The 26,184-nt window shown below is 43.1% G+C and overlaps 3 protein-coding genes across 3 annotated transcripts; all 3 read left to right on the plus strand.

Annotated features, from left to right (window-relative positions):
• The first annotated feature begins 254 nt into the window (after positions 1 to 254).
• Positions 255 to 4,811, plus strand: LOC127373844 (IgGFc-binding protein-like). The gene is made up of 9 exons (XM_051418685.1): positions 255 to 573; positions 744 to 940; positions 1,029 to 1,335; positions 2,425 to 2,621; positions 2,711 to 3,103; positions 3,256 to 3,413; positions 3,550 to 3,941; positions 4,112 to 4,308; positions 4,398 to 4,811. Exons 1-9 carry the CDS (start codon positions 255 to 257, stop codon positions 4,809 to 4,811), a joined length of 2,574 nt encoding a protein of 857 aa, XP_051274645.1.
• Positions 4,812 to 5,245: 434 nt separating this feature from the next.
• LOC127373846 (IgGFc-binding protein-like) lies at positions 5,246 to 16,334 on the plus strand. The gene is made up of 5 exons (XM_051418686.1): positions 5,246 to 5,627; positions 7,482 to 7,678; positions 14,501 to 14,893; positions 15,901 to 16,097; positions 16,187 to 16,334. Exons 1-5 carry the CDS (start codon positions 5,306 to 5,308, stop codon positions 16,332 to 16,334), a joined length of 1,257 nt encoding a protein of 418 aa, XP_051274646.1. The 5' UTR covers positions 5,246 to 5,305.
• A 762-nt stretch (positions 16,335 to 17,096) lies between these two features.
• On the plus strand, positions 17,097 to 24,424 carry LOC127373847 (IgGFc-binding protein-like). The gene is made up of 15 exons (XM_051418687.1): positions 17,097 to 17,415; positions 17,588 to 17,784; positions 17,873 to 18,090; positions 18,707 to 19,098; positions 19,269 to 19,465; positions 19,555 to 19,953; positions 20,073 to 20,356; positions 20,579 to 20,856; positions 20,980 to 21,099; positions 21,280 to 21,464; positions 21,586 to 21,719; positions 22,096 to 22,347; positions 22,512 to 22,671; positions 23,234 to 23,335; positions 23,431 to 24,424. Exons 1-15 carry the CDS (start codon positions 17,097 to 17,099, stop codon positions 23,455 to 23,457), a joined length of 3,264 nt encoding a protein of 1,087 aa, XP_051274647.1. The 3' UTR covers positions 23,458 to 24,424.
• The last annotated feature ends 1,760 nt before the right edge of the window (positions 24,425 to 26,184 follow it).

Raw genomic sequence — 26,184 nt, forward strand, 5'->3', positions numbered from 1 at the left:
AAGTACAATGGACTGTATGAACTGACAATCTCCGTACCTTCAAGTTACAGGTATCTGCCATGTTTGAATGCTTTAGTTAACATTCTGAACTATCTATATTATCACATACATGGCATCTTTAGCTTCAATCAGTCAACATGTTTTTGATTATCGATGTGTTTAATCATTGTCATTAATACAGGGGAAAAACATGTGGACTTTGTGGAAACTTCAATGGAAATCCAAATGATGAGTTCCGCATCCCATCTGGAATGATGGTCACCACTCCAGATGAGTTTGGGACAGCTTGGAAGGTGGCAGGCAGCGATACTTGCAGCGATGGGTGTGGCTCCTCCTGCCAACAATGTACCAATGAGCTCCATGCTAGAGCTCAGTGTGAGGTGATTCAGGCAGCCGACGGCCCGTTAAGATTCTGCCATGAGCACGTGGACCCGGCACGATATTTCAAGAGCTGTGTGTTTGACGTGTGTGTGTTGGGAGATGATTTTCTGTGCGGGGCCATTCAAACATATGTCAGCGCCTGTCAGTCTGCTAATGGTCGAATCTACCCATGGAGACAAAACACCACCTGCAGTAAGTCAACCAGACAATTTCTGAATGAAAAGTACATCGAAAGTCATACGAAAAATCTACTGTGTCCTCTCAGCACGTCTCCTGATTGACTGTGTACTCACCAATTCATGTAATGGTCTGAGGTTATTATAACCAGCTAATAGCCACCATTTCTATTCTCACTTATCAAGGACCTGAGTGTCCCGCCAACAGCCATTATGAGCTGTGTGGTAGCGACTGTGGCCACACCTGTGCCAGCAGCATGAATGCCAGCTGTGGGCAGGTTTGCTCTGAGGGATGTTTCTGTGATGAAGGTTTCGTCAGGAGTGGGACGGGATGTGTCCCTGTGGAAAGCTGTGGCTGTGAACATGACGGCTCCTACTATAAGGTAAGGCCTGACCCAGTTAATACTTTATATAGTTGTAAGAAGCAACATTTTCAATAAAAATGTGTCCTTTTCTCTTTTGTTGTCGCAGGATGGTGAGTCCTTCTGGACAGAAGGTTGCTCCCAGCAATGTGAGTGCCATGCTCCCAATGACCTGCGCTGTTCTGCTGCATCTTGCACTCCTGCACAAGAGTGTGCCATCAGAGATGGCAGGCTGGGCTGTTTTCTTTACGATTTGACCACTTGCACCGTGTGGGGGGATCCACACTACATCACTTTTGATCACAAGGCCTATGACTTCCAGGGAACGTGTCGCTATGTTGTAGCAACCCTTTGTAATGACACAGATGGACTCCATCCATTTTCAGTGGAAGCTAAGAATGAGCGCTGGAGTCGGAGTACAGTTTCAGTCATAGCTGAAGTTTTTGTGAACGTGTTGGGCAATCAAGTGCATATGTCCAGGGGACGCAACGGTGTGGTAAAAGTGAGTAAAAAGACTTTTTGAACATTGCAGGCATTTTTTATGAAATGTAATTTACACTGAATGAGACAGATCATTTTCGAAAGCACTAGATAGATGCAAAACAACTATAAAGCTACAATTGTTCATAGACTGTTGTTTTTCCCATGTTAAAGGTGAATGGAGTAACTAAAAACGTACCTGTTTTCTTGAACGGAAGTGATGTATCTGTCTATGCAAGTGGGTCTTTCACATACATCAGTGCCAATTTTGGCCTGATTGTGAAGTACAATGGACTGTATGAACTGACAATCTCCGTACCTTCAAGTTACAGGTATCTGCCATGTTTGAATGCTTTAGTTAACATTCTGAACTATCTATATTATCACATACATGACATCTTTAGCTTCAATCAGTCAACATGTTTTTGATTATCGATGTGTTTAATCATTGTCATTAATACAGGGGAAAAACATGTGGACTTTGTGGAAACTTCAATGGAAATCCAAATGATGAGTTCCGCATCCCATCTGGAATGATGGTCACCACTCCAGATGAGTTTGGGACAGCTTGGAAGGTGGCAGGCAGCGATACTTGCAGCGATGGGTGTGGCTCCTCCTGCCAACAATGTACCAATGATCTCCATGCTAGAGCTCAGTGTGAGGTGATTCAGGCAGCCGACGGCCCGTTAAGATTCTGCCATGAGCACGTGGACCCGGCACGATATTTCAAGAGCTGTGTGTTTGACATGTGTGTGTTGGGAGATGATTTTCTGTGCGGGGCCATTCAAACATATGTCAGCGCCTGTCAGTCTGCTAATGGTCGAATCTACCCATGGAGACAAAACACCACCTGCAGTAAGTCAACCAGACAATTTCTGAATGAAAAGTACATCGAAAGTCATACGAAAAATCTACTGTGTCCTCTCAGCACGTCTCCTGATTGACTGTGTACTCACCAATTCATGTAATGGTCTGAGGTTATTATAACCAGCTAATAGCCACCATTTCTATTCTCACTTATCAAGGACCTGAGTGTCCCGCCAACAGCCATTATGAGCTGTGTGGTAGCGACTGTGGCCACACCTGTGCCAGCAGCATGAATGCCAGCTGTGGGCAGGTTTGCTCTGAGGGATGTTTCTGTGATGAAGGTTTCGTCAGGAGTGGGACGGGATGTGTCCCTGTGGAAAGCTGTGGCTGTGAACATGACGGCTCCTACTATAAGGTAAGGCCTGACCCAGTTAATACTTTATATAGTTGTAAGAAGCAACATTTTCAATAAAAACGTGTCCTTTTCTCTTTTTGTTGTCGCAGGATGGTGAGTCCTTCTGGACAGAAGGTTGCTCCCAGCAATGTGAGTGCCATGCTCCCAATGACCTGCACTGTTCTGCTGCATCTTGCACTCCTGCACAAGAGTGTGCCATCAGAGATGGCAGGCTTGGCTGTTTTCTTTACGATTTGACCACTTGCACCGTGTGGGGGGATCCACACTACATCACTTTTGATCACAAGGCCTATGACTTCCAGGGAACGTGTCGCTATGTTGTAGCAACCCTTTGTAATGACACAGATGGACTCCATCCATTTTCAGTGGAAGCTAAGAATGAGCGCTGGAGTCGGAGTACAGTTTCAGTCATAGCTGAAGTTTTTGTGAACGTGTTGGGCAATCAAGTGCATATGTCCAGGGGACGCAACGGTGTGGTAAAAGTGAGTAAAAAGACTTTTTGAACATTGCAGGCATTTTTTATGAAATGTAATTTACACTGAATGAGACAGATCATTTTCGAAAGCACTAGATAGATGCAAAACAACTATAAAGCTACAATTGTTCATAGACTTTTGTTTTTCCCATGTTAAAGGTGAATGGAGTAACTAAAAACGTACCTGTTTTCTTGAACGGAAGTGATGTATCTGTCTATGCAAGTGGGTCTTTCATATACATCAGTGCCAATTTTGGCCTGATTGTGAAGTACAATGGACTGTATGAACTGACAATCTCCGTACCTTCAAGTTACAGGTATCTGCCATGTTTGAATGCTTTAGTTAACATTCTGAACTATCTATATTATCACATAGGCTACTTGACATCTTTAGCTTCAATCAGTCAACATGTTTTTGATTCTGGATGTGTTTAATCATTGTTATTAATACAGGGGAAAAACATGTGGACTTTGTGGAAACTTCAATGGAAATCCAGATGATGAGTTCCGCATCCCATCTGGAATGATGGTCACCACTCCAGATGAGTTTGGGACAGCTTGGAAGGTGGCAGGCAGCGATACTTGCAGCGATGGGTGTGGCTCCTCCTGCCAACAATGTACCAATGAGCTCCATGCTAGAGCTCAGTGTGAGGTGATTCAGGCAGCCGACGGCCCGTTAAGATTCTGCCATGAGCACGTGGACCCGGCACGATATTTCAAGAGCTGTGTGTTTGACGTGTGTGTGTTGGGAGATGATTTTCTGTGCGGGGCCATTCAAACATATGTCAGCGCCTGTCAGTCTGCTAATGGTCGAATCTACCCATGGAGACAAAACACCACCTGCAGTAAGTCAACCAGACAATTTCTGAATGAAAAGTACATCGAAAGTCATACGAAAAATCTACTATGTCCTCTCAGCACGTCTCCTGATTGACTGTGTACTCACCAATTCATGTAATGGTCTGAGGTTATTATAACCAGCTAATAGCCACCATTTCTATTCTCACTTATCAAGGACCTGAGTGTCCCGCCAACAGCCATTATGAGCTGTGTGGTAGCGACTGTGGCCACACCTGTGCCAGCAGCATTAATGCCAGCTGCGGGCAGGTTTGCTCTGAGGGATGTTTCTGTGATGAAGGTTTCGTCAGGAGTGGGACGGGATGTGTCCCTGTGGAAAGCTGTGGCTGTGAACATGACGGCTCCTACTATAAGGTAAGGCCTGACCCAGTTAATACTTTATATAGTTGTAAGAAGCAACATTTTCAATAAAAACGTGTCCTTTTCTCTTTTTGTTGTCGCAGGATGGTGAGTCCTTCTGGACAGAAGGTTGCTCCCAGCGATGTGAGTGCCATGCTCCCAATGACCTGCGCTGTTCTGCTGCATCTTGCACTCCTGCACAAGAGTGTGCCATCAGAGATGGCAGGCTGGGCTGTTTTCTTTACGATTTGACCACTTGCACTGTGTGGGGGGATCCACACTACATCACTTTTGATCACAAGGCCTATGACTTCCAGGGAACGTGTCGCTATGTTGTAGCAACCCTTTGTAATGACACAGATGGACTCCATCCATTTTCAGTGGAAGCTAAGAATGAGCGCTGGAGTCGGAGTACAGTTTCAGTCATAGCTGAAGTTTTTGTGAACGTGTTGGGCAATCAAGTGCATATGTCCAGGGGACGCAACGGTGTGGTAAAAGTGAGTAAAAAGACTTTTTGAACATTGCAGGCATTTTTTATGAAATGTAATTTACACTGAATGAGACAGATCATTTTCGAAAGCACTAGATAGATGCAAAACAACTATAAAGCTACAATTGTTCATAGACTGTTGTTTTTCCCATGTTAAAGGTGAATGGAGTTACTAAAAACGTACCTGTTTTCTTGAACGGAAGTGATGTATCTGTCTATGCAAGTGGGTCTTTCACATACATCAGTGCCAATTTTGGCCTGATTGTGAAGTACAATGGACTGTATGAACTGACAATCTCCGTACCTTCAAGTTACAGGTATCTGCCATGTTTGAATGCTTTAGTTAACATTCTGAACTATCTATATTATCACATGGCTACATGGCATCTTTAGCTTCAATCAGTCAACATGTTTTTGATTATCGATGTGTTTAATCATTGTCATTAATACAGGGGAAAAACATGTGGACTTTGTGGAAACTTCAATGGAAATCCAAATGATGAGTTCCGCATCCCATCTGGAATGATGGTCACCACTCCAGATGAGTTTGGGACAGCTTGGAAGGTGGCAGGCAGCGATACTTGCAGCGATGGGTGTGGCTCCTCCTGCCAACAATGTACCAATGAGCTCCATGCTAGAGCTCAGTGTGAGGTGATTCAGGCAGCCGACGGCCCGTTAAGATTCTGCCATGAGCACGTGGACCCGGCACGATATTTCAAGAGCTGTGTGTTTGACGTGTGTGTGTTGGGAGATGATTTTCTGTGCGGGGCCATTCAAACATATGTCAGCGCCTGTCAGTCTGCTAATGGTCGAATCTACCCATGGAGACAAAACACCACCTGCAGTAAGTCAACCAGACAATTTCTGAATGAAAAGTACATCGAAAGTCATACGAAAAATCTACTGTGTCCTCTCAGCACGTCTCCTGATTGACTGTGTACTCACCAATTCATGTAATGGTCTGAGGTTATTATAACCAGCTAATAGCCACCATTTCTATTCTCACTTATCAAGGACCTGAGTGTCCCGCCAACAGCCATTATGAGCTGTGTGGTAGCGACTGTGGCCACACCTGTGCCAGCAGCATGAATGCCAGCTGTGGGCAGGTTTGCTCTGAGGGATGTTTCTGTGATGAAGGTTTCGTCAGGAGTGGGACGGGATGTGTCCCTGTGGAAAGCTGTGGCTGTGAACATGACGGCTCCTACTATAAGGTAAGGCCTGACCCAGTTAATACTTTATATAGTTGTAAGAAGCAACATTTTCAATAAAAATGTGTCCTTTTCTCTTTTTGTTGTCGCAGGATGGTGAGTCCTTCTGGACAGAAGGTTGCTCCCAGCAATGTGAGTGCCATGCTCCCAATGACCTGCGCTGTTCTGCTGCATCTTGCACTCCTGCACAAGAGTGTGCCATCAGAGATGGCAGGCTGGGCTGTTTTCTTTACGATTTGACCACTTGCACCGTGTGGGGGGATCCACACTACATCACTTTTGATCACAAGGCCTATGACTTCCAGGGAACGTGTCGCTATGTTGTAGCAACCCTTTGTAATGACACAGATGGACTCCATCCATTTTCAGTGGAAGCTAAGAATGAGCGCTGGAGTCGGAGTACAGTTTCAGTCATAGCTGAAGTTTTTGTGAACGTGTTGGGCAATCAAGTGCATATGTCCAGGGGACGCAACGGTGTGGTAAAAGTGAGTAAAAAGACTTTTTGAACATTGCAGGCATTTTTTATGAAATGTAATTTACACTGAATGAGACAGATCATTTTCGAAAGCACTAGATAGATGCAAAACAACTATAAAGCTACAATTGTTCATAGACTGTTGTTTTTCCCATGTTAAAGGTGAATGGAGTAACTAAAAACGTACCTGTTTTCTTGAACGGAAGTGATGTATCTGTCTATGCAAGTGGGTCTTTCACATACATCAGTGCCAATTTTGGCCTGATTGTGAAGTACAATGGACTGTATGAACTGACAATCTCCGTACCTTCAAGTTACAGGTATCTGCCATGTTTGAATGCTTTAGTTAACATTCTGAACTATCTATATTATCACATACTTGACATCTTTAGCTTCAATCAGTCAACATGTTTTTGATTCTGGATGTGTTTAATCATTGTCATTAATACAGGGGAAAAACATGTGGACTTTGTGGAAACTTCAATGGAAATCCAGATGATGAGTTCCGCATCCCATCTGGAATGATGGTCACCACTCCAGATGAGTTTGGGACAGCTTGGAAGGTGGCAGGCAGCGATACTTGCAGCGATGGGTGTGGCTCCTCCTGCCAACAATGTACCAATGAGCTCCATGCTAGAGCTCAGTGTGAGGTGATTCAGGCAGCCGACGGCCCGTTAAGATTCTGCCATGAGCACGTGGACCCGGCACGATATTTCAAGAGCTGTGTGTTTGACGTGTGTGTGTTGGGAGATGATTTTCTGTGCGGGGCCATTCAAACATATGTCAGCGCCTGTCAGTCTGCTAATGGTCGAATCTACCCATGGAGACAAAACATCACCTGCAGTAAGTCAACCAGACAATTTCTGAATGAAAAGTACATCGAAAGTCATACGAAAAATCTACTATGTCCTCTCTCAGCACGTCTCCTGATTGACTGTGTACTCACCAATTCATGTAATGGTCTGAGGTTATTATAACCAGCTAATAGCCACCATTTCTATTCTCACTTATCAAGGACCTGAGTGTCCCGCCAACAGCCATTATGAGCTGTGTGGTAGCGACTGTGGCCACACCTGTGCCAGCAGCATGAATGCCAGCTGCGGGCAGGTTTGCTCTGAGGGATGTTTCTGTGATGAAGGTTTCGTCAGGAGTGGGACGGGATGTGTCCCTGTGGAAAGCTGTGGCTGTGAACATGACGGCTCCTACTATAAGGTAAGGCCTGACCCAGTTAATACTTTATATAGTTGTAAGAAGCAACATTTTCAATAAAAATGTGTCCTTTTCTCTTTTGTTGTCGCAGGATGGTGAGTCCTTCTGGACAGAAGGTTGCTCCCAGCAATGTGAGTGCCATGCTCCCAATGACCTGCGCTGTTCTGCTGCATCTTGCACTCCTGCACAAGAGTGTGCCATCAGAGATGGCAGGCTTGGCTGTTTTCTTTACGATTTGACCACTTGCACCGTGTGGGGGGGATCCACACTACATCACTTTTGATCACAAGGCCTATGACTTCCAGGGAACGTGTCGCTATGTTGTAGCAACCCTTTGTAATGACACAGATGGACTCCATCCATTTTCAGTGGAAGCTAAGAATGAGCGCTGGAGTCGGAGTACAGTTTCAGTCATAGCTGAAGTTTTTGTGAACGTGTTGGGCAATCAAGTGCATATGTCCAGGGGACGCAACGGTGTGGTAAAAGTGAGTAAAAAGACTTTTTGAACATTGCAGGCATTTTTTATGAAATGTAATTTACACTGAATGAGACAGATCATTTTCGAAAGCACTAGATAGATGCAAAACAACTATAAAGCTACAATTGTTCATAGACTTTTGTTTTTCCCATGTTAAAGGTGAATGGAGTAACTAAAAACGTACCTGTTTTCTTGAACGGAAGTGATGTATCTGTCTATGCAAGTGGGTCTTTCACATACATCAGTGCCAATTTTGGCCTGATTGTGAAGTACAATGGACTGTATGAACTGACAATCTCCGTACCTTCAAGTTACAGGTATCTGCCATGTTTGAATGCTTTAGTTAACATTCTGAACTATCTATATTATCACATACTTGACATCTTTAGCTTCAATCAGTCAACATGTTTTTGATTCTGGATGTGTTTAATCATTGTCATTAATACAGGGGAAAAACATGTGGACTTTGTGGAAACTTCAATGGAAATCCAGATGATGAGTTCCGCATCCCATCTGGAATGATGGTCACCACTCCAGATGAGTTTGGGACAGCTTGGAAGGTGGCAGGCAGCGATACTTGCAGCGATGGGTGTGGCTCCTCCTGCCAACAATGTACCAATGAGCTCCATGCTAGAGCTCAGTGTGAGGTGATTCAGGCAGCCGACGGCCCGTTAAGATTCTGCCATGAGCACGTGGACCCGGCACGATATTTCAAGAGCTGTGTGTTTGACGTGTGTGTGTTGGGAGATGATTTTCTGTGCGGGGCCATTCAAACATATGTCAGCGCCTGTCAGTCTGCTAATGGTCGAATCTACCCATGGAGACAAAACACCACCTGCAGTAAGTCAACCAGACAATTTCTGAATGAAAAGTACATCGAAAGTCATACGAAAAATCTACTGTGTCCTCTCAGCACGTCTCCTGATTGACTGTGTACTCACCAATTCATGTAATGGTCTGAGGTTATTATAACCAGCTAATAGCCACCATTTCTATTCTCACTTATCAAGGACCTGAGTGTCCCGCCAACAGCCATTATGAGCTGTGTGGTAGCGACTGTGGCCACACCTGTGCCAGCAGCATTAATGCCAGCTGCGGGCAGGTTTGCTCTGAGGGATGTTTCTGTGATGAAGGTTTCGTCAGGAGTGGGACGGGATGTGTCCCTGTGGAAAGCTGTGGCTGTGAACATGACGGCTCCTACTATAAGGTAAGGCCTGACCCAGTTAATACTTTATATAGTTGTAAGAAGCAACATTTTCAATAAAAACGTGTCCTTTTCTCTTTTTGTTGTCGCAGGATGGTGAGTCCTTCTGGACAGAAGGTTGCTCCCAGCGATGTGAGTGCCATGCTCCCAATGACCTGCGCTGTTCTGCTGCATCTTGCACTCCTGCACAAGAGTGTGCCATCAGAGATGGCAGGCTGGGCTGTTTTCTTTACGATTTGACCACTTGCACTGTGTGGGGGGATCCACACTACATCACTTTTGATCACAAGGCCTATGACTTCCAGGGAACGTGTCGCTATGTTGTAGCAACCCTTTGTAATGACACAGATGGACTCCATCCATTTTCAGTGGAAGCTAAGAATGAGCGCTGGAGTCGGAGTACAGTTTCAGTCATAGCTGAAGTTTTTGTGAACGTGTTGGGCAATCAAGTGCATATGTCCAGGGGACGCAACGGTGTGGTAAAAGTGAGTAAAAAGACTTTTTGAACATTGCAGGCATTTTTTATGAAATGTAATTTACACTGAATGAGACAGATCATTTTCGAAAGCACTAGATAGATGCAAAACAACTATAAAGCTACAATTGTTCATAGACTTTTGTTTTTCCCATGTTAAAGGTGAATGGAGTAACTAAAAACGTACCTGTTTTCTTGAACGGAAGTGATGTATCTGTCTATGCAAGTGGGTCTTTCATATACATCAGTGCCAATTTTGGCCTGATTGTGAAGTACAATGGACTGTATGAACTGACAATCTCCGTACCTTCAAGTTACAGGTATCTGCCATGTTTGAATGCTTTAGTTAACATTCTGAACTATCTATATTATCACATAGGCTACTTGACATCTTTAGCTTCAATCAGTCAACATGTTTTTGATTCTGGATGTGTTTAATCATTGTTATTAATACAGGGGAAAAACATGTGGACTTTGTGGAAACTTCAATGGAAATCCAGATGATGAGTTCCGCATCCCATCTGGAATGATGGTCACCACTCCAGATGAGTTTGGGACAGCTTGGAAGGTGGCAGGCAGCGATACTTGCAATGATGGGTGTGGCTCCTCCTGCCAACAATGTACCAATGAGCTCCATGCTAGAGCTCAGTGTGAGGTGATTCAGGCAGCCGACGGCCCGTTAAGATTCTGCCATGAGCACGTGGACCCGGCACGATATTTCAAGAGCTGTGTGTTTGACGTGTGTGTGTTGGGAGATGATTTTCTGTGCGGGGCCATTCAAACATATGTCAGCGCCTGTCAGTCTGCTAATGGTCGAATCTACCCATGGAGACAAAACACCACCTGCAGTAAGTCAACCAGACAATTTCTGAATGAAAAGTACATCGAAAGTCATACGAAAAATCTACTATGTCCTCTCAGCACGTCTCCTGATTGACTGTGTACTCACCAATTCATGTAATGGTCTGAGGTTATTATAACCAGCTAATAGCCACCATTTCTATTCTCACTTATCAAGGACCTGAGTGTCCCGCCAACAGCCATTATGAGCTGTGTGGTAGCGACTGTGGCCACACCTGTGCCAGCAGCATTAATGCCAGCTGCGGGCAGGTTTGCTCTGAGGGATGTTTCTGTGATGAAGGTTTCGTCAGGAGTGGGACGGGATGTGTCCCTGTGGAAAGCTGTGGCTGTGAACATGACGGCTCCTACTATAAGGTAAGGCCTGACCCAGTTAATACTTTATATAGTTGTAAGAAGCAACATTTTCAATAAAAACGTGTCCTTTTCTCTTTTTGTTGTCGCAGGATGGTGAGTCCTTCTGGACAGAAGGTTGCTCCCAGCGATGTGAGTGCCATGCTCCCAATGACCTGCGCTGTTCTGCTGCATCTTGCACTCCTGCACAAGAGTGTGCCATCAGAGATGGCAGGCTGGGCTGTTTTCTTTACGATTTGACCACTTGCACTGTGTGGGGGGATCCACACTACATCACTTTTGATCACAAGGCCTATGACTTCCAGGGAACGTGTCGCTATGTTGTAGCAACCCTTTGTAATGACACAGATGGACTCCATCCATTTTCAGTGGAAGCTAAGAATGAGCGCTGGAGTCGGAGTACAGTTTCAGTCATAGCTGAAGTTTTTGTGAACGTGTTGGGCAATCAAGTGCATATGTCCAGGGGACGCAACGGTGTGGTAAAAGTGAGTAAAAAGACTTTTTGAACATTGCAGGCATTTTTTATGAAATGTAATTTACACTGAATGAGACAGATAATTTTCGAAAGCAGTAGATAGATGCAAAACAACTATAAAGCTACAATTGTTCATAGACTGTTGTTTTTCCCATGTTAAAGGTGAATGGAGTTACTAAAAACGTACCTGTTTTCTTGAACGGAAGTGATGTATCTGTCTATGCAAGTGGGTCTTTCACATACATCAGTGCCAATTTTGGCCTGATTGTGAAGTACAATGGACTGTATGAACTGACAATCTCCGTACCTTCAAGTTACAGGTATCTGCCATGTTTGAATGCTTTAGTTAACATTCTGAACTATCTATATTATCACATACATGGCATCTTTAGCTTCAATCAGTCAACATGTTTTTGATTATCGATGTGTTTAATCATTGTCATTAATACAGGGGAAAAACATGTGGACTTTGTGGAAACTTCAATGGAAATCCAAATGATGAGTTCCGCATCCCATCTGGAATGATGGTCACCACTCCAGATGAGTTTGGGACAGCTTGGAAGGTGGCAGGCAGCGATACTTGCAGCGATGGGTGTGGCTCCTCCTGCCAACAATGTACCAATGAGCTCCATGCTAGAGCTCAGTGTGAGGTGATTCAGGCAGCCGACGGCCCGTTAAGATTCTGCCATGAGCACGTGGACCCGGCACGATATTTCAAGAGCTGTGTGTTTGACGTGTGTGTGTTGGGAGATGATTTTCTGTGCGGGGCCATTCAAACATATGTCAGCGCCTGTCAGTCTGCTAATGGTCGAATCTACCCATGGAGACAAAACACCACCTGCAGTAAGTCAACCAGACAATTTCTGAATGAAAAGTACATCGAAAGTCATACGAAAAATCTACTATGTCCTCTCAGCACGTCTCCTGATTGACTGTGTACTCACCAATTCATGTAATGGTCTGAGGTTATTATAACCAGCTAATAGCCACCATTTCTATTCTCACTTATCAAGGACCTGAGTGTCCCGCCAACAGCCATTATGAGCTGTGTGGTAGCGACTGTGGCCACACCTGTGCCAGCAGCATTAATGCCAGCTGCGGGCAGGTTTGCTCTGAGGGATGTTTCTGTGATGAAGGTTTCGTCAGGAGTGGGACGGGATGTGTCCCTGTGGAAAGCTGTGGCTGTGAACATGACGGCTCCTACTATAAGGTAAGGCCTGACCCAGTTAATACTTTATATAGTTGTAAGAAGCAACATTTTCAATAAAAACGTGTCCTTTTCTCTTTTTGTTGTCGCAGGATGGTGAGTCCTTCTGGACAGAAGGTTGCTCCCAGCGATGTGAGTGCCATGCTCCCAATGACCTGCGCTGTTCTGCTGCATCTTGCACTCCTGCACAAGAGTGTGCCATCAGAGATGGCAGGCTGGGCTGTTTTCTTTACGATTTGACCACTTGCACTGTGTGGGGGGATCCACACTACATCACTTTTGATCACAAGGCCTATGACTTCCAGGGAACGTGTCGCTATGTTGTAGCAACCCTTTGTAATGACACAGATGGACTCCATCCATTTTCAGTGGAAGCTAAGAATGAGCGCTGGAGTCGGAGTACAGTTTCAGTCATAGCTGAAGTTTTTGTGAACGTGTTGGGCAATCAAGTGCATATGTCCAGGGGACGCAACGGTGTGGTAAAAGTGAGTAAAAAGACTTTTTGAACATTGCAGGCATTTTTTATGAAATGTAATTTACACTGAATGAGACAGATAATTTTCGAAAGCAGTAGATAGATGCAAAACAACTATAAAGCTACAATTGTTCATAGACTGTTGTTTTTCCCATGTTAAAGGTGAATGGAGTTACTAAAAACGTACCTGTTTTCTTGAACGGAAGTGATGTATCTGTCTATGCAAGTGGGTCTTTCACATACATCAGTGCCAATTTTGGCCTGATTGTGAAGTACAATGGACTGTATGAACTGACAATCTCCGTACCTTCAAGTTACAGGTATCTGCCATGTTTGAATGCTTTAGTTAACATTCTGAACTATCTATATTATCACATACTTGACATCTTTAGCTTCAATCAGTCAACATGTTTTTGATTCTGGATGTGTTTAATCATTGTCATTAATACAGGGGAAAAACATGTGGACTTTGTGGAAACTTCAATGGAAATCCAAATGATGAGTTCCGCATCCCATCTGGAATGATGGTCACCACTCCAGATGAGTTTGGGACAGCTTGGAAGGTGGCAGGCAGCGATACTTGCAGCGATGGGTGTGGCTCCTCCTGCCAACAATGTACCAATGAGCTCCATGCTAGAGCTCAGTGTGAGGTGATTCAGGCAGCCGACGGCCCGTTAAGATTCTGCCATGAGCACGTGGACCCGGCACGATATTTCAAGAGCTGTGTGTTTGACGTGTGTGTGTTGGGAGATGATTTTCTGTGCGGGGCCATTCAAACATATGTCAGCGCCTGTCAGTCTGCTAATGGTCGAATCTACCCATGGAGACAAAACACCACCTGCAGTAAGTCAACCAGACAATTTCTGAATGAAAAGTACATCGAAAGTCATACGAAAAATCTACTGTGTCCTCTCAGCACGTCTCCTGATTGACTGTGTACTCACCAATTCATGTAATGGTCTGAGGTTATTATAACCAGCTAATAGCCACCATTTCTATTCTCACTTATCAAGGACCTGAGTGTCCCGCCAACAGCCATTATGAGCTGTGTGGTAGCGACTGTGGCCACACCTGTGCCAGCAGCATGAATGCCAGCTGTGGGCAGGTTTGCTCTGAGGGATGTTTCTGTGATGAAGGTTTCGTCAGGAGTGGGACGGGATGTGTCCCTGTGGAAAGCTGTGGCTGTGAACATGACGGCTCCTACTATAAGGTAAGGCCTGACCCAGTTAATACTTTATATAGTTGTAAGAAGCAACATTTTCAATAAAAATGTGTCCTTTTCTCTTTTTGTTGTCGCAGGATGGTGAGTCCTTCTGGACAGAAGGTTGCTCCCAGCAATGTGAGTGCCATGCTCCCAATGACCTGCGCTGTTCTGCTGCATCTTGCACTCCTGCACAAGAGTGTGCCATCAGAGATGGCAGGCTGGGCTGTTTTCTTTACGATTTGACCACTTGCACCGTGTGGGGGGATCCACACTACATCACTTTTGATCACAAGGCCTATGACTTCCAGGGAACGTGTCGCTATGTTGTAGCAACCCTTTGTAATGACACAGATGGACTCCATCCATTTTCAGTGGAAGCTAAGAATGAGCGCTGGAGTCGGAGTACAGTTTCAGTCATAGCTGAAGTTTTTGTGAACGTGTTGGGCAATCAAGTGCATATGTCCAGGGGACGCAACGGTGTGGTAAAAGTGAGTAAAAAGACTTTTTGAACATTGCAGGCATTTTTTATGAAATGTAATTTACACTGAATGAGACAGATCATTTTCGAAAGCACTAGATAGATGCAAAACAACTATAAAGCTACAATTGTTCATAGACTGTTGTTTTTCCCATGTTAAAGGTGAATGGAGTAACTAAAAACGTACCTGTTTTCTTGAACGGAAGTGATGTATCTGTCTATGCAAGTGGGTCTTTCACATACATCAGTGCCAATTTTGGCCTGATTGTGAAGTACAATGGACTGTATGAACTGACAATCTCTGTACCTTCAAGTTACAGGTATCTGCCATGTTTGAATGCTTTAGTTAACATTCTGAACTATCTATATTATCACAAGGCTACATGACATCTTTAGCTTCAATCAGTCAACATGTTTTTGATTATCGATGTGTTTAATCATTGTCATTAATACAGGGGAAAAACATGTGGACTTTGTGGAAACTTCAATGGAAATCCAAATGATGAGTTCCGCATCCCATCTGGAATGATGGTCACCACTCCAGATGAGTTTGGGACAGCTTGGAAGGTGGCAGGCAGCGATACTTGCAGCGATGGGTGTGGCTCCTCCTGCCAACAATGTACCAATGATCTCCATGCTAGAGCTCAGTGTGAGGTGATTCAGGCAGCCGACGGCCCGTTAAGATTCTGCCATGAGCACGTGGACCCGGCACGATATTTCAAGAGCTGTGTGTTTGACGTGTGTGTGTTGGGAGATGATTTTCTGTGCGGGGCCATTCAAACATATGTCAGCGCCTGTCAGTCTGCTAATGGTCGAATCTACCCATGGAGACAAAACACCACCTGCAGTAAGTCAACCAGACAATTTCTGAATGAAAAGTACATCGAAAGTCATACGAAAAATCTACTGTGTCCTCTCAGCACGTCCCCTGATTGACTGTGTACTCACCAATTCATGTAATGGTCTGAGGTTATTATAACCAGCTAATAGCCACCATTTCTATTCTCACTTATCAAGGACCTGAGTGTCCCGCCAACAGCCATTATGAGCTGTGTGGTAGCGACTGTGGCCACACCTGTGCCAGCAGCATTAATGCCAGCTGCGGGCAGGTTTGCTCTGAGGGATGTTTCTGTGATGAAGGTTTCGTCAGGAGTGGGACGGGATGTGTCCCTGTGGAAAGCTGTGGCTGTGAACATGACGGCTCCTACTATAAGGTAAGGCCTGACCCAGTTAATACTTTATATAGTTGTAAGAAGCAACATTTTCAATAAAAACGTGTCCTTTTCTCTTTTTGTTGTCGCAGGATGGTGAGTCCTTCTGGACAGAAGGTTGCTCCCAGCGATGTGAGTGCCATGCTCCCAATGACCTGCGCTGTTCTGCTGCATCTTGCACTCCTGCACAAGAGTGTGCCATCAGAGATGGCAGGCTGGGCTGTTTTCTTTACGATTTGACCACTTGCACCGTGTGGGGGGATCCACACTACATCACTTTTGATCACAAGGCCTATGACTTCCAGGGAACGTGTCGCTATGTTGTAGCAACCCTTTGTAATGACACAGATGGACTCCATCCATTTTCAGTGGAAGCTAAGAATGAGCGCTGGAGTCGGAGTACAGTTTCAGTCATAGCTGAAGTTTTTGTGAACGTGTTGGGCAATCAAGTGCATATGTCCAGGGGACGCAACGGTGTGGTAAAAGTGAGTAAAAAGACTTTTTGAACATTGCAGGCATTTTTTATGAAATGTAATTTACACTGAATGAGACAGATCATTTTCGAAAGCACTAGATAGATGCAAAACAACTATAAAGCTACAATTGTTCATAGACTGTTGTTTTTCCCATGTTAAAGGTGAATGGAGTAACTAAAAACGTACCTGTTTTCTTGAACGGAAGTGATGTATCTGTCTATGCAAGTGGGTCTTTCACATACATCAGTGCCAATTTTGGCCTGATTGTGAAGTACAATGGACTGTATGAACTGACAATCTCCGTACCTTCAAGTTACAGGTATCTGCCATGTTTGAATGCTTTAGTTAACATTCTGAACTATCTATATTATCACATACTACTTGACATCTTTAGCTTCAATCAGTCAACATGTTTTTGATTCTGGATGTGTTTAATCATTGTCATTAATACAGGGGAAAAACATGTGGACTTTGTGGAAACTTCAATGGAAATCCAGATGATGAGTTCCGCATCCCATCTGGAATGATGGTCACCACTCCAGATGAGTTTGGGACAGCTTGGAAGGTGGCAGGCAGCGATACTTGCAGCGATGGGTGTGGCTCCTCCTGCCAACAATGTACCAATGAGCTCCATGCTAGAGCTCAGTGTGAGGTGATTCAGGCAGCCGACGGCCCGTTAAGATTCTGCCATGAGCACGTGGACCCGGCACGATATTTCAAGAGCTGTGTGTTTGACGTGTGTGTGTTGGGAGATGATTTTCTGTGCGGGGCCATTCAAACATATGTCAGCGCCTGTCAGTCTGCTAATGGTCGAATCTACCCATGGAGACAAAACACCACCTGCAGTAAGTCAACCAGACAATTTCTGAATGAAAAGTACATCGAAAGTCATACGAAAAATCTACTATGTCCTCTCTCAGCACGTCTCCTGATTGACTGTGTACTCACCAATTCATGTAATGGTCTGAGGTTATTATAACCAGCTAATAGCCACCATTTCTATTCTCACTTATCAAGGACCTGAGTGTCCCGCCAACAGCCATTATGAGCTGTGTGGTAGCGACTGTGGCCACACCTGTGCCAGCAGCATGAATGCCAGCTGCGGGCAGGTTTGCTCTGAGGGATGTTTCTGTGATGAAGGTTTCGTCAGGAGTGGGACGGGATGTGTCCCTGTGGAAAGCTGTGGCTGTGAACATGACGGCTCCTACTATAAGGTAAGGCCTGACCCAGTTAATACTTTATATAGTTGTAAGAAGCAACATTTTCAATAAAAATGTGTCCTTTTCTCTTTTGTTGTCGCAGGATGGTGAGTCCTTCTGGACAGAAGGTTGCTCCCAGCAATGTGAGTGCCATGCTCCCAATGACCTGCGCTGTTCTGCTGCATCTTGCACTCCTGCACAAGAGTGTGCCATCAGAGATTGCAGGCTGGGCTGTTTTCTTTACAATTTGACCACTTGCACCGTGTGGGGGGATCCACACTACATCACTTTTGATCACAAGGCCTATGACTTCCAGGGAACGTGTCGCTATGTTGTAGCAACCCTTTGTAATGACACAGATGGACTCCATCCATTTTCAGTGGAAGCTAAGAATGAGCGCTGGAGTCGGAGTACAGTTTCAGTCATAGCTGAAGTTTTTGTGAACGTGTTGGGCAATCAAGTGCATATGTCCAGGGGACGCAACGGTGTGGTAAAAGTGAGTAAAAAGACTTTTTGAACATTGCAGGCATTTTTTATGAAATGTAATTTACACTGAATGAGACAGATCATTTTCGAAAGCACTAGATAGATGCAAAACAACTATAAAGCTACAATTGTTCATAGACTTTTGTTTTTCCCATGTTAAAGGTGAATGGAGTAACTAAAAACGTACCTGTTTTCTTGAACGGAAGTGATGTATCTGTCTATGCAAGTGGGTCTTTCACATACATCAGTGCCAATTTTGGCCTGATTGTGAAGTACAATGGACTGTATGAACTGACAATCTCTGTACCTTCAAGTTACAGGTATCTGCCATGTTTGAATGCTTTAGTTAACATTCTGAACTATCTATATTATCACATACTTGACATCTTTAGCTTCAATCAGTCAACATGTTTTTGATTCTGGATGTGTTTAATCATTGTCATTAATACAGGGGAAAAACATGTGGACTTTGTGGAAACTTCAATGGAAATCCAGATGATGAGTTCCGCATCCCATCTGGAATGATGGTCACCACTCCAGATGAGTTTGGGACAGCTTGGAAGGTGGCAGGCAGCGATACTTGCAGCGATGGGTGTGGCTCCTCCTGCCAACAATGTACCAATGAGCTCCATGCTAGAGCTCAGTGTGAGGTGATTCAGGCAGCCGACGGCCCGTTAAGATTCTGCCATGAGCACGTGGACCCGGCACGATATTTCAAGAGCTGTGTGTTTGACGTGTGTGTGTTGGGAGATGATTTTCTGTGCGGGGCCATTCAAACATATGTCAGCGCCTGTCAGTCTGCTAATGGTCGAATCTACCCATGGAGACAAAACACCACCTGCAGTAAGTCAACCAGACAATTTCTGAATGAAAAGTACATCGAAAGTCATACGAAAAATCTACTATGTCCTCTCAGCACGTCTCCTGATTGACTGTGTACTCACCAATTCATGTAATGGCCTGAGGTTATTATAACCAGCTAATAGCCACCATTTCTATTCTCACTTATCAAGGACCTGAGTGTCCCGCCAACAGCCATTATGAGCTGTGTGGTAGCGACTGTGGCCACACCTGTGCCAGCAGCATGAATGCCAGCTGCGGGCAGGTTTGCTCTGAGGGATGTTTCTGTGATGAAGGTTTCGTCAGGAGTGGGACGGGATGTGTCCCTGTGGAAAGCTGTGGCTGTGAACATGACGGCTCCTACTATAAGGTAAGGCCTGACCCAGTTAATACTTTATATAGTTGTAAGAAGCAACATTTTCAATAAAAACGTGTCCTTTTCTCTTTTTGTTGTTGCAGGATGGTGAGTCCTTCTGGACAGAAGGTTGCTCCCAGCGATGTGAGTGCCATGCTCCCAATGACCTGCGCTGTTCTGCTGCATCTTGCACTCCTGCACAAGAGTGTGCCATCAGAGATGGCAGGCTGGGCTGTTTTCTTTACGATTTGACCACTTGCACTGTGTGGGGGGATCCACACTACATCACCTTTGATGGGGCTCTGGCTCATTTTCAGGGCACATGCTCTTACATCATTAGTGAGAGTGTGAGCCACGGCACCAATGAAACCCAGTTTCAGGTGATTGCCACCAATAATCACCGTGGCAACAACCGTGTCTCGTTTGTTTCAACAGTGGATGTATACCTCTCAAATCAACCAGAGACTGTTAACATCAGGATTGGACCCAACAAAAGGATAACGGTAAATTCTTAATTACTTTCAAGATGAATGACTTTTGACATCTGTCTGGGTTAAACATATGACATAACAAGTGCCTCCTCACTTCTTGTCTGTCTCTTGTATAACTTCTCCTCCCTCAGGTAAATGGAAGTGAAGTGTCTCTTCCCACCACTGCAGGAACTTTAGCTCAGGTGGGAAGACAGGGAAGCTACATAGTGGTCGATGCCATTCATTTTATAGTCCAATTCGATGGCTGGAGTACTTTACTGGTCAGACTGGACAGAAATCATCAAAACAGAGTCACAGGGATGTGTGGAAACTTCAACAATGACCCTGGAGATGACAAAGTCTTGCCTAATGGCACATTGGCACAAAATGACAATGACTTTGGACACAGCTGGAAGGCACCCACAAGCAAACCAGGGTAATTACAACACATATTTTTTACAACTATATTTTTTAATACAAAATGCATGAGAATTTGTTATTCTGGGAATCTCAATTGTTAATTCTATTTAAAAATGTCTTTAATCGCAGTCGCTCAGAAATACCTCAACCAACAAAGTAACATATATATTTTTTAACATAAGCATCGAAACCAGTAAAAGGTTTGAGGGTTTCACAATAAAATGAATGTCTTTTCCAGATGTGGATCCACTGATGATGAAAGTGGGGATGGAACTAATGACTGTCCCTTTATGGAAGAATACTCTGAGCTCTGTAGTGTCATCACCAACACTAGCGGCCCATTCAGTGCCTGTCACCTTCACTCTGACCCCCAGCCATTTTTCAGTTCCTGTGTCTACGATCTCTGCCTCTACACTACAGCCAATGGCATGTTGTGCTCTGCTGTCTCAGCCTATGAGAGAACCTGCTCTGTATTGGGGTTGAACATCTCTGAATGGCGCTCAGCTTTGCAATGTGGTATGTTTGTACTGGGCTAACAAACCATGCCAAGATAATACATGAGAAAAAATATATTTCAGTTTTTTTTACCTGTACTTTTTCATCATTCCTTCGCTCATTTTTTCCCCACCGCTTCTGCAGATGAGTCAGACCCCTGTGAACAACTGAACTGCACAGAGTATGAGTGGTGCGGTGAGAGAGACGGTGTTTACGGCTGCTACTGTGATGAACACTATTCTCGGCCCAACAGTGAGAGTTACGGTGCGAGGTCCTCTTGTCTTCACAGAACACACTAATAATAATGTTGTTATTTGTGAGATTTTTGTTAAAACCAAAGGAACATAATGTGCCTTTATGGCAATATAAAGGTATTCAAAAGCCTTTCATTAGTCCTGTCTTGGGATCTGGTATACCAAAATCTATTTTCATTTTTTTCCCTAGACTCTTTCATCACTTGTGTGAGTAGTTCAGGCACACTATCCCTGTCACGCTGTCAGCTGTTTGAAGCTGGCTTCCATCCTACTGCCCTTCATCTCCGAGATGGTTCCTGTAAGGGGACTCTCCAGGATGGACGACTAGTGTTCAATTTTAACAATGATGACCAGCTATGTGGGACGGTTCTCAGGGTACAGTCCATAGCCTACAACGTTATCAAAACAGACAGATTTTAGATGTAAATGTTTAACACAGGATGGATTGCATCTGTAATATACTAATTATACCTCTTTAATCATCTAAATCTTAAAGAGCAATGGGACCCACTTCATCTATGAGAACTCCATCCAGAGCAATGAAGACACAGACATTGAGCTGGTTTTCTGCTGTGAATACCCTCTGACTCAGGCCCTGTCTATGGATCTAGGCATCAATCCTGTAGAGAGGTACAGTAATAGTCACAATAGTATCTCCAAAGAAATGCTGAGCATTTTTACAAGAACACATACTGTGTTTGATCTTATGTTTGCAAGCTTTAAATCATTACACATATTCTTATAGATATATTACACAATGCTAAATGTTCACCTAGATTTTCACCAGTGGTTAAATTTCATCAAACGACAGTATTATGTTTATGTGCTCGAAATAATCATAGTATATAATAACCTGTTTTGTGTGTGAACATATGTGATTTTCTATGTCAAGATGTGGCCTATGAGATTTTTTCCAGCAGTCTACTAGAACATTTTCTATTAATTAGAAAACAATACATTTAAAAAAAAAAAAATACAATATGTTAATAATGTTGTGTTTTCACAGCATTGTGAAGAAGAAGCTCACATCTGGCCAGGGTCACTATCATCTGAGAATAATCCCCTACCAGGACGCTGGCTTCCTCGTCCCCCTGACTGGAAAGAGGAACATAGAAATGGAAATCGACCAGAGGTTGTATGTGGAAGTGCGGGCTGAAGGAGTTGATGAACGGCAAATCTCCACCATTCTGGACTCTTGTTGGGCCACACCAGTCAACATCGCTGGCTACCCTGTCCGCTTGGATCTCATTAAGAATAAGTAAAGGAGCTATTGCAATTTCACCTTGTGTTATTACACTAAAGAATGGATAAATGTAATACTAGCGAAAATCTTGCCTCTCCCCACCTGCTTCACTCATCTTCTCTTCTACAACCCTGTTACCTACTAACATAGTAACTTCTCCCTCTTTCCCTGTCTTCCAGGTGTCCTAATTCAGAAGATGGTTCAGTCGAGCTGGTTCAGAACGGTATCTCCACTGTGGCCCAATTCTCATTCAGGATTTTCACTTTTACCAATTTTCCATCCATCTATCTGCACTGCCAGGTCCACCTGTGTCTTTTGAGCAGGAGCAACTGTGCAGCTGTATGTACCATTATCCATTCTTCCTCACACTCCTCTATAATCTTTCCTATTTATTTTTTCCTCAGTGAGACAGTTGAGTTTGTAGGTGACACATTAGACTAAGTAGCAGAGGTGGCAAAAGTACACACATTCTTTACTCAACTACACGGCTCCAGTAAAAGTAGAAGTACAGGCTCTGTAATTTACTAAAAAGAAAAGTTTCTCTGCAGGACATTTCTACTGTTACTGTTGACATTACTGCTCTTCCTGTGCAAAGCTAGGCCACCAGTCTATCACAAGGGTAACACAGAGAGTACTGGACTCATACTCATACATTTGGAATCACTTTCATAATCACATTCATATCTGTGGTCAGTTTGAGTCTTATAACCTGCAATTCCCTGAACTGAGGACACATTGTGTCTGTGTGTGACTGGTAAAAAAAAATCCTGTACTCCAAAAGCACAAAGTGTGATTGCTCAGCTGCTTTGTCTCTAGGGTTGTGCTGCAGAGCCCTTAAATGATCGCTATCTGTAAGTCACAATGAATCCATCAATAAAACCCTGCAATGTTGTTCTTGCAGTATTGCAACCCAGGTCACCACAGAGTTTACAGAGATGTATACTACCATGACTCTATAACGCTCTCACTTGGACCTCTGATTGCCATGCAGAGTACAAACTCGGTATGTACATATTTATATTTTTTCATAACATCGATATTATTGGCAATTATATATGTATGTTTATATATGATTATATTTTGGTTGCTCTCTTGCAGAAAAGAATGATGAATCCTGCTGGATGACCTTGTCATGTTGGTGACTGCAACAGCTCTTCGAATATTAAGAGCTCACGTACAGTAAACAGATGAATATATAACCAACTATAATATCATTATTAAAGGACCATAGCTCTATCATGTAACTCTTTATCCTAAGCTATATAACAATCTCTTGAATATTGTTTTCCTCTGCATAGTCATAACATAGATTTTAAGAACTAAATGAAACGTTAATCTGTACGGTACATGATTGTTTTACATGGAAGATTGTAAGCCTTGAAATATTTAACATATCTCTCAATGCTTCATGTCTCACTTTCTGTATGTATCGATTGTCATGGTTGAGATTAACCATTCAAATAAATGAAGTAATTGCTGTTAATCTTTTTCAACAAGAAAAGTAAGAGAGTCCTACTTGCAAGACTAAGCCATGAAGAGAGAAGTCTGTATAATCATCAAACCACCCTTAATATGAATTAAAGTTTTTATTTATTATTATATTTGATAATTCTGATATTCAAATTAATTGATTGCACCAACAAAGTTTGGTGCCCCTTTAAACCATTTTATATCCCAACATCATAGAAAACACGAAAGTCAAAATCATGGCTTTGTTCTTGAATTTTATTTTCTTCTGCACAGAGTAAAGTTAAATGACAATCCAGCTTGTACATGACTTTTGGTCTGGGCTGTGATACACTAATGGGTCATGGAGAATTTGAAGTCTTGAATCTGTTAACTGACAACTTAAAAGTTACAAATTAAACAAGTGGAGAAGCTTGCATGCCTAAAACTATCATGCCTGATCCCCATCAAGGTATTTTAGCCCCTAATCTGATCCGAGTCATATTAATAGAGTACCTGATACAGAGTCCCGATCCGTTACTTGTATTTTTTGCGCACTTCAAGTACATTAAAGTTACTAAAATCAATCAATTGCTTGACAATTGAATAGCTCTGCATTGCATTAATACACTGTTCTTTGTTTTGTTTTTTACACAGTAAAGTTTAAAATAAAGAAACGTTGGTAATCTCAACATTTTTCTAGCTCTTATACTTTTTTACAAATAAAACGTTAATAAACATTAATTATTTTCAATATTGTTTTCATGAAAATAATTGCGAGCACTCATAATAGCAAGGTTACAGCCTATCTGTCATGCAATGGTTGATAATGTAATGGCAATATTTAAGAACCTATACAACCCTTTGACCTGGTCATTGTAAAACCATATGCAAATGTTAAAGAGGCTATTATATGCATATAACCTTTAGCCCTGTTTCTAACTACACTCTATGTCCAAGTAAACAGCGGGATGTTGAGACTTCACTAAGATGCCAAGGACATGATCATCTCATCACACTATCTGTCTGTGTACTGTCCCACAACTCAGGAATGTGTAACTGTGTTTGAGTGACGCTCCAACAGGGGTAAAACCATACTGCTTCTTCCAATTGGGGCTCTTTCGGACTTTCACATACAAGTGTATGTAGATAGATAGATAGATAGATAGATAGATAGATAGATAGATAGATAGATAGATAGATAGATAGATATTCCTTTATTTGTCCCACAATGGGGAAATTCCAATGTTACAGCAGCAAAGTGGATAGAGAAAAAACAGTAATAGTAGGGAAATAATAAAAACACTATGTACAAGACAGTAAGAATCCACAACAGATAACACAAATAGTAGCAGCACTTGCACATGGGCAATAGATTGCACAGTGAATATGGTATGGTATTGCATAGTAATTATTGCACATTGTTATTGTCAACATTATTATTATTATTGATGCCGAGACAGGGGGATTACTGGGAGCAGTGCTGGTTGTTTAACAGTCTGACAGCAGCAGAAAGGAAGGACCTACGATATCTCTCCTTCATACATTTGGGGTGAAGGAGTCTGTCGATGTGACGGTTGCGTTGAGACCATTCATAGATGACTTGAATAAAACTTTACAGAAAGACAAGATCATACTTTGTATGCTTTATTAAACAAATTGCCACCACAATAACACCTGCAGATATAATATATAACAGTAGCAAATATTTCAGACATGCTCTGCTGTTCATGGGCAGAGAGGTTAAAGCACATGGCCCATGACTTCATGGTGAGTGGATTAATATGTCACCTGTGACTTTAAGAAAAAAATAATTTCCAAAGTTGAGCTGTTTCTGTGATTGATTAACCATTTATCAACGTCTGATTGTTTTTGAGATGTTTAACAATAAGGACTTCTCTATTTTTTCACTATCTTTCCTTCTTCACACTGGTCTAGCAGGTTGATCAGTGGTTGGAGTTCAGGGCTGACATCTGAACATTGGGCAACCCTATAATGGATGCCACTATGTTTAGTAGTGCAATGGTTACCGTACTTGTTTGGTTCACACGAGAAGGCAATTAGATGAGTTTCATCTGAGTGTCTGAAACTGGTCAAACAACAGAGGAACTGTGCCAGTTCTATAAAGTTGCAAACCTGCAGTTTCACATGGTTATGAATTTTCAGGCAAAGTTTCTGCAATTTCAGCAATGCTTTAGAAATAATTTTAGCTGAAGCATTCACACTGCATTTTCCCCAGGAAATGCATTTTCAAATTATAAATAATGATGCACATTCAGAATGTACACTTGCATCTTTCCATATTTTTCAGTTATCTGAGTAATATTTATTAGCTTTTAGATTTAAATTTAGACTGTGGATAAAGCCTAAATCTACTGCATTCCACTAAAGGTAGGTGAGAAAATA

The sequence above is a fragment of the Dicentrarchus labrax genome, unplaced genomic scaffold, assembly GCF_905237075.1.
Source record: "Dicentrarchus labrax unplaced genomic scaffold, dlabrax2021, whole genome shotgun sequence".
Classification (NCBI taxonomy): domain Eukaryota; kingdom Metazoa; phylum Chordata; class Actinopteri; family Moronidae; genus Dicentrarchus; species Dicentrarchus labrax.

What these genes read in the sequence shown, in the direction of transcription:
- LOC127373844 (XM_051418685.1), top strand. Translation starts at nt 255, where the DNA reads ATGGTCACCACTCCAGATGAGTTTGGGACAGCTTGGAAGGTGGCAGGC. An exon ending in GACGCAACGGTGTGGTAAAA is followed by an intron (nt 3,104 to 3,255) that starts GTGAGTAAAAAG and finishes CCCATGTTAAAG; the next exon opens with GTGAATGGAGTAACTAAAAA. An exon ending in GAGACAAAACACCACCTGCA is followed by an intron (nt 3,942 to 4,111) that starts GTAAGTCAACCA and finishes TCACTTATCAAG; the next exon opens with GACCTGAGTGTCCCGCCAAC.
- LOC127373846 (XM_051418686.1), top strand. Translation starts at nt 5,306, where the DNA reads ATGATGGTCACCACTCCAGATGAGTTTGGGACAGCTTGGAAGGTGGCA. An exon ending in GAGACAAAACACCACCTGCA is followed by an intron (nt 5,628 to 7,481) that starts GTAAGTCAACCA and finishes TCACTTATCAAG; the next exon opens with GACCTGAGTGTCCCGCCAAC. An exon ending in ATGACGGCTCCTACTATAAG is followed by an intron (nt 16,098 to 16,186) that starts GTAAGGCCTGAC and finishes TTGTTGTCGCAG; the next exon opens with GATGGTGAGTCCTTCTGGAC.
- LOC127373847 (XM_051418687.1), top strand. Translation starts at nt 17,097, where the DNA reads ATGGTCACCACTCCAGATGAGTTTGGGACAGCTTGGAAGGTGGCAGGC. An exon ending in GCCCAACAGTGAGAGTTACG is followed by an intron (nt 21,100 to 21,279) that starts GTGCGAGGTCCT and finishes TTTTTTCCCTAG; the next exon opens with ACTCTTTCATCACTTGTGTG. An exon ending in CCATGCAGAGTACAAACTCG is followed by an intron (nt 23,336 to 23,430) that starts GTATGTACATAT and finishes GCTCTCTTGCAG; the next exon opens with AAAAGAATGATGAATCCTGC.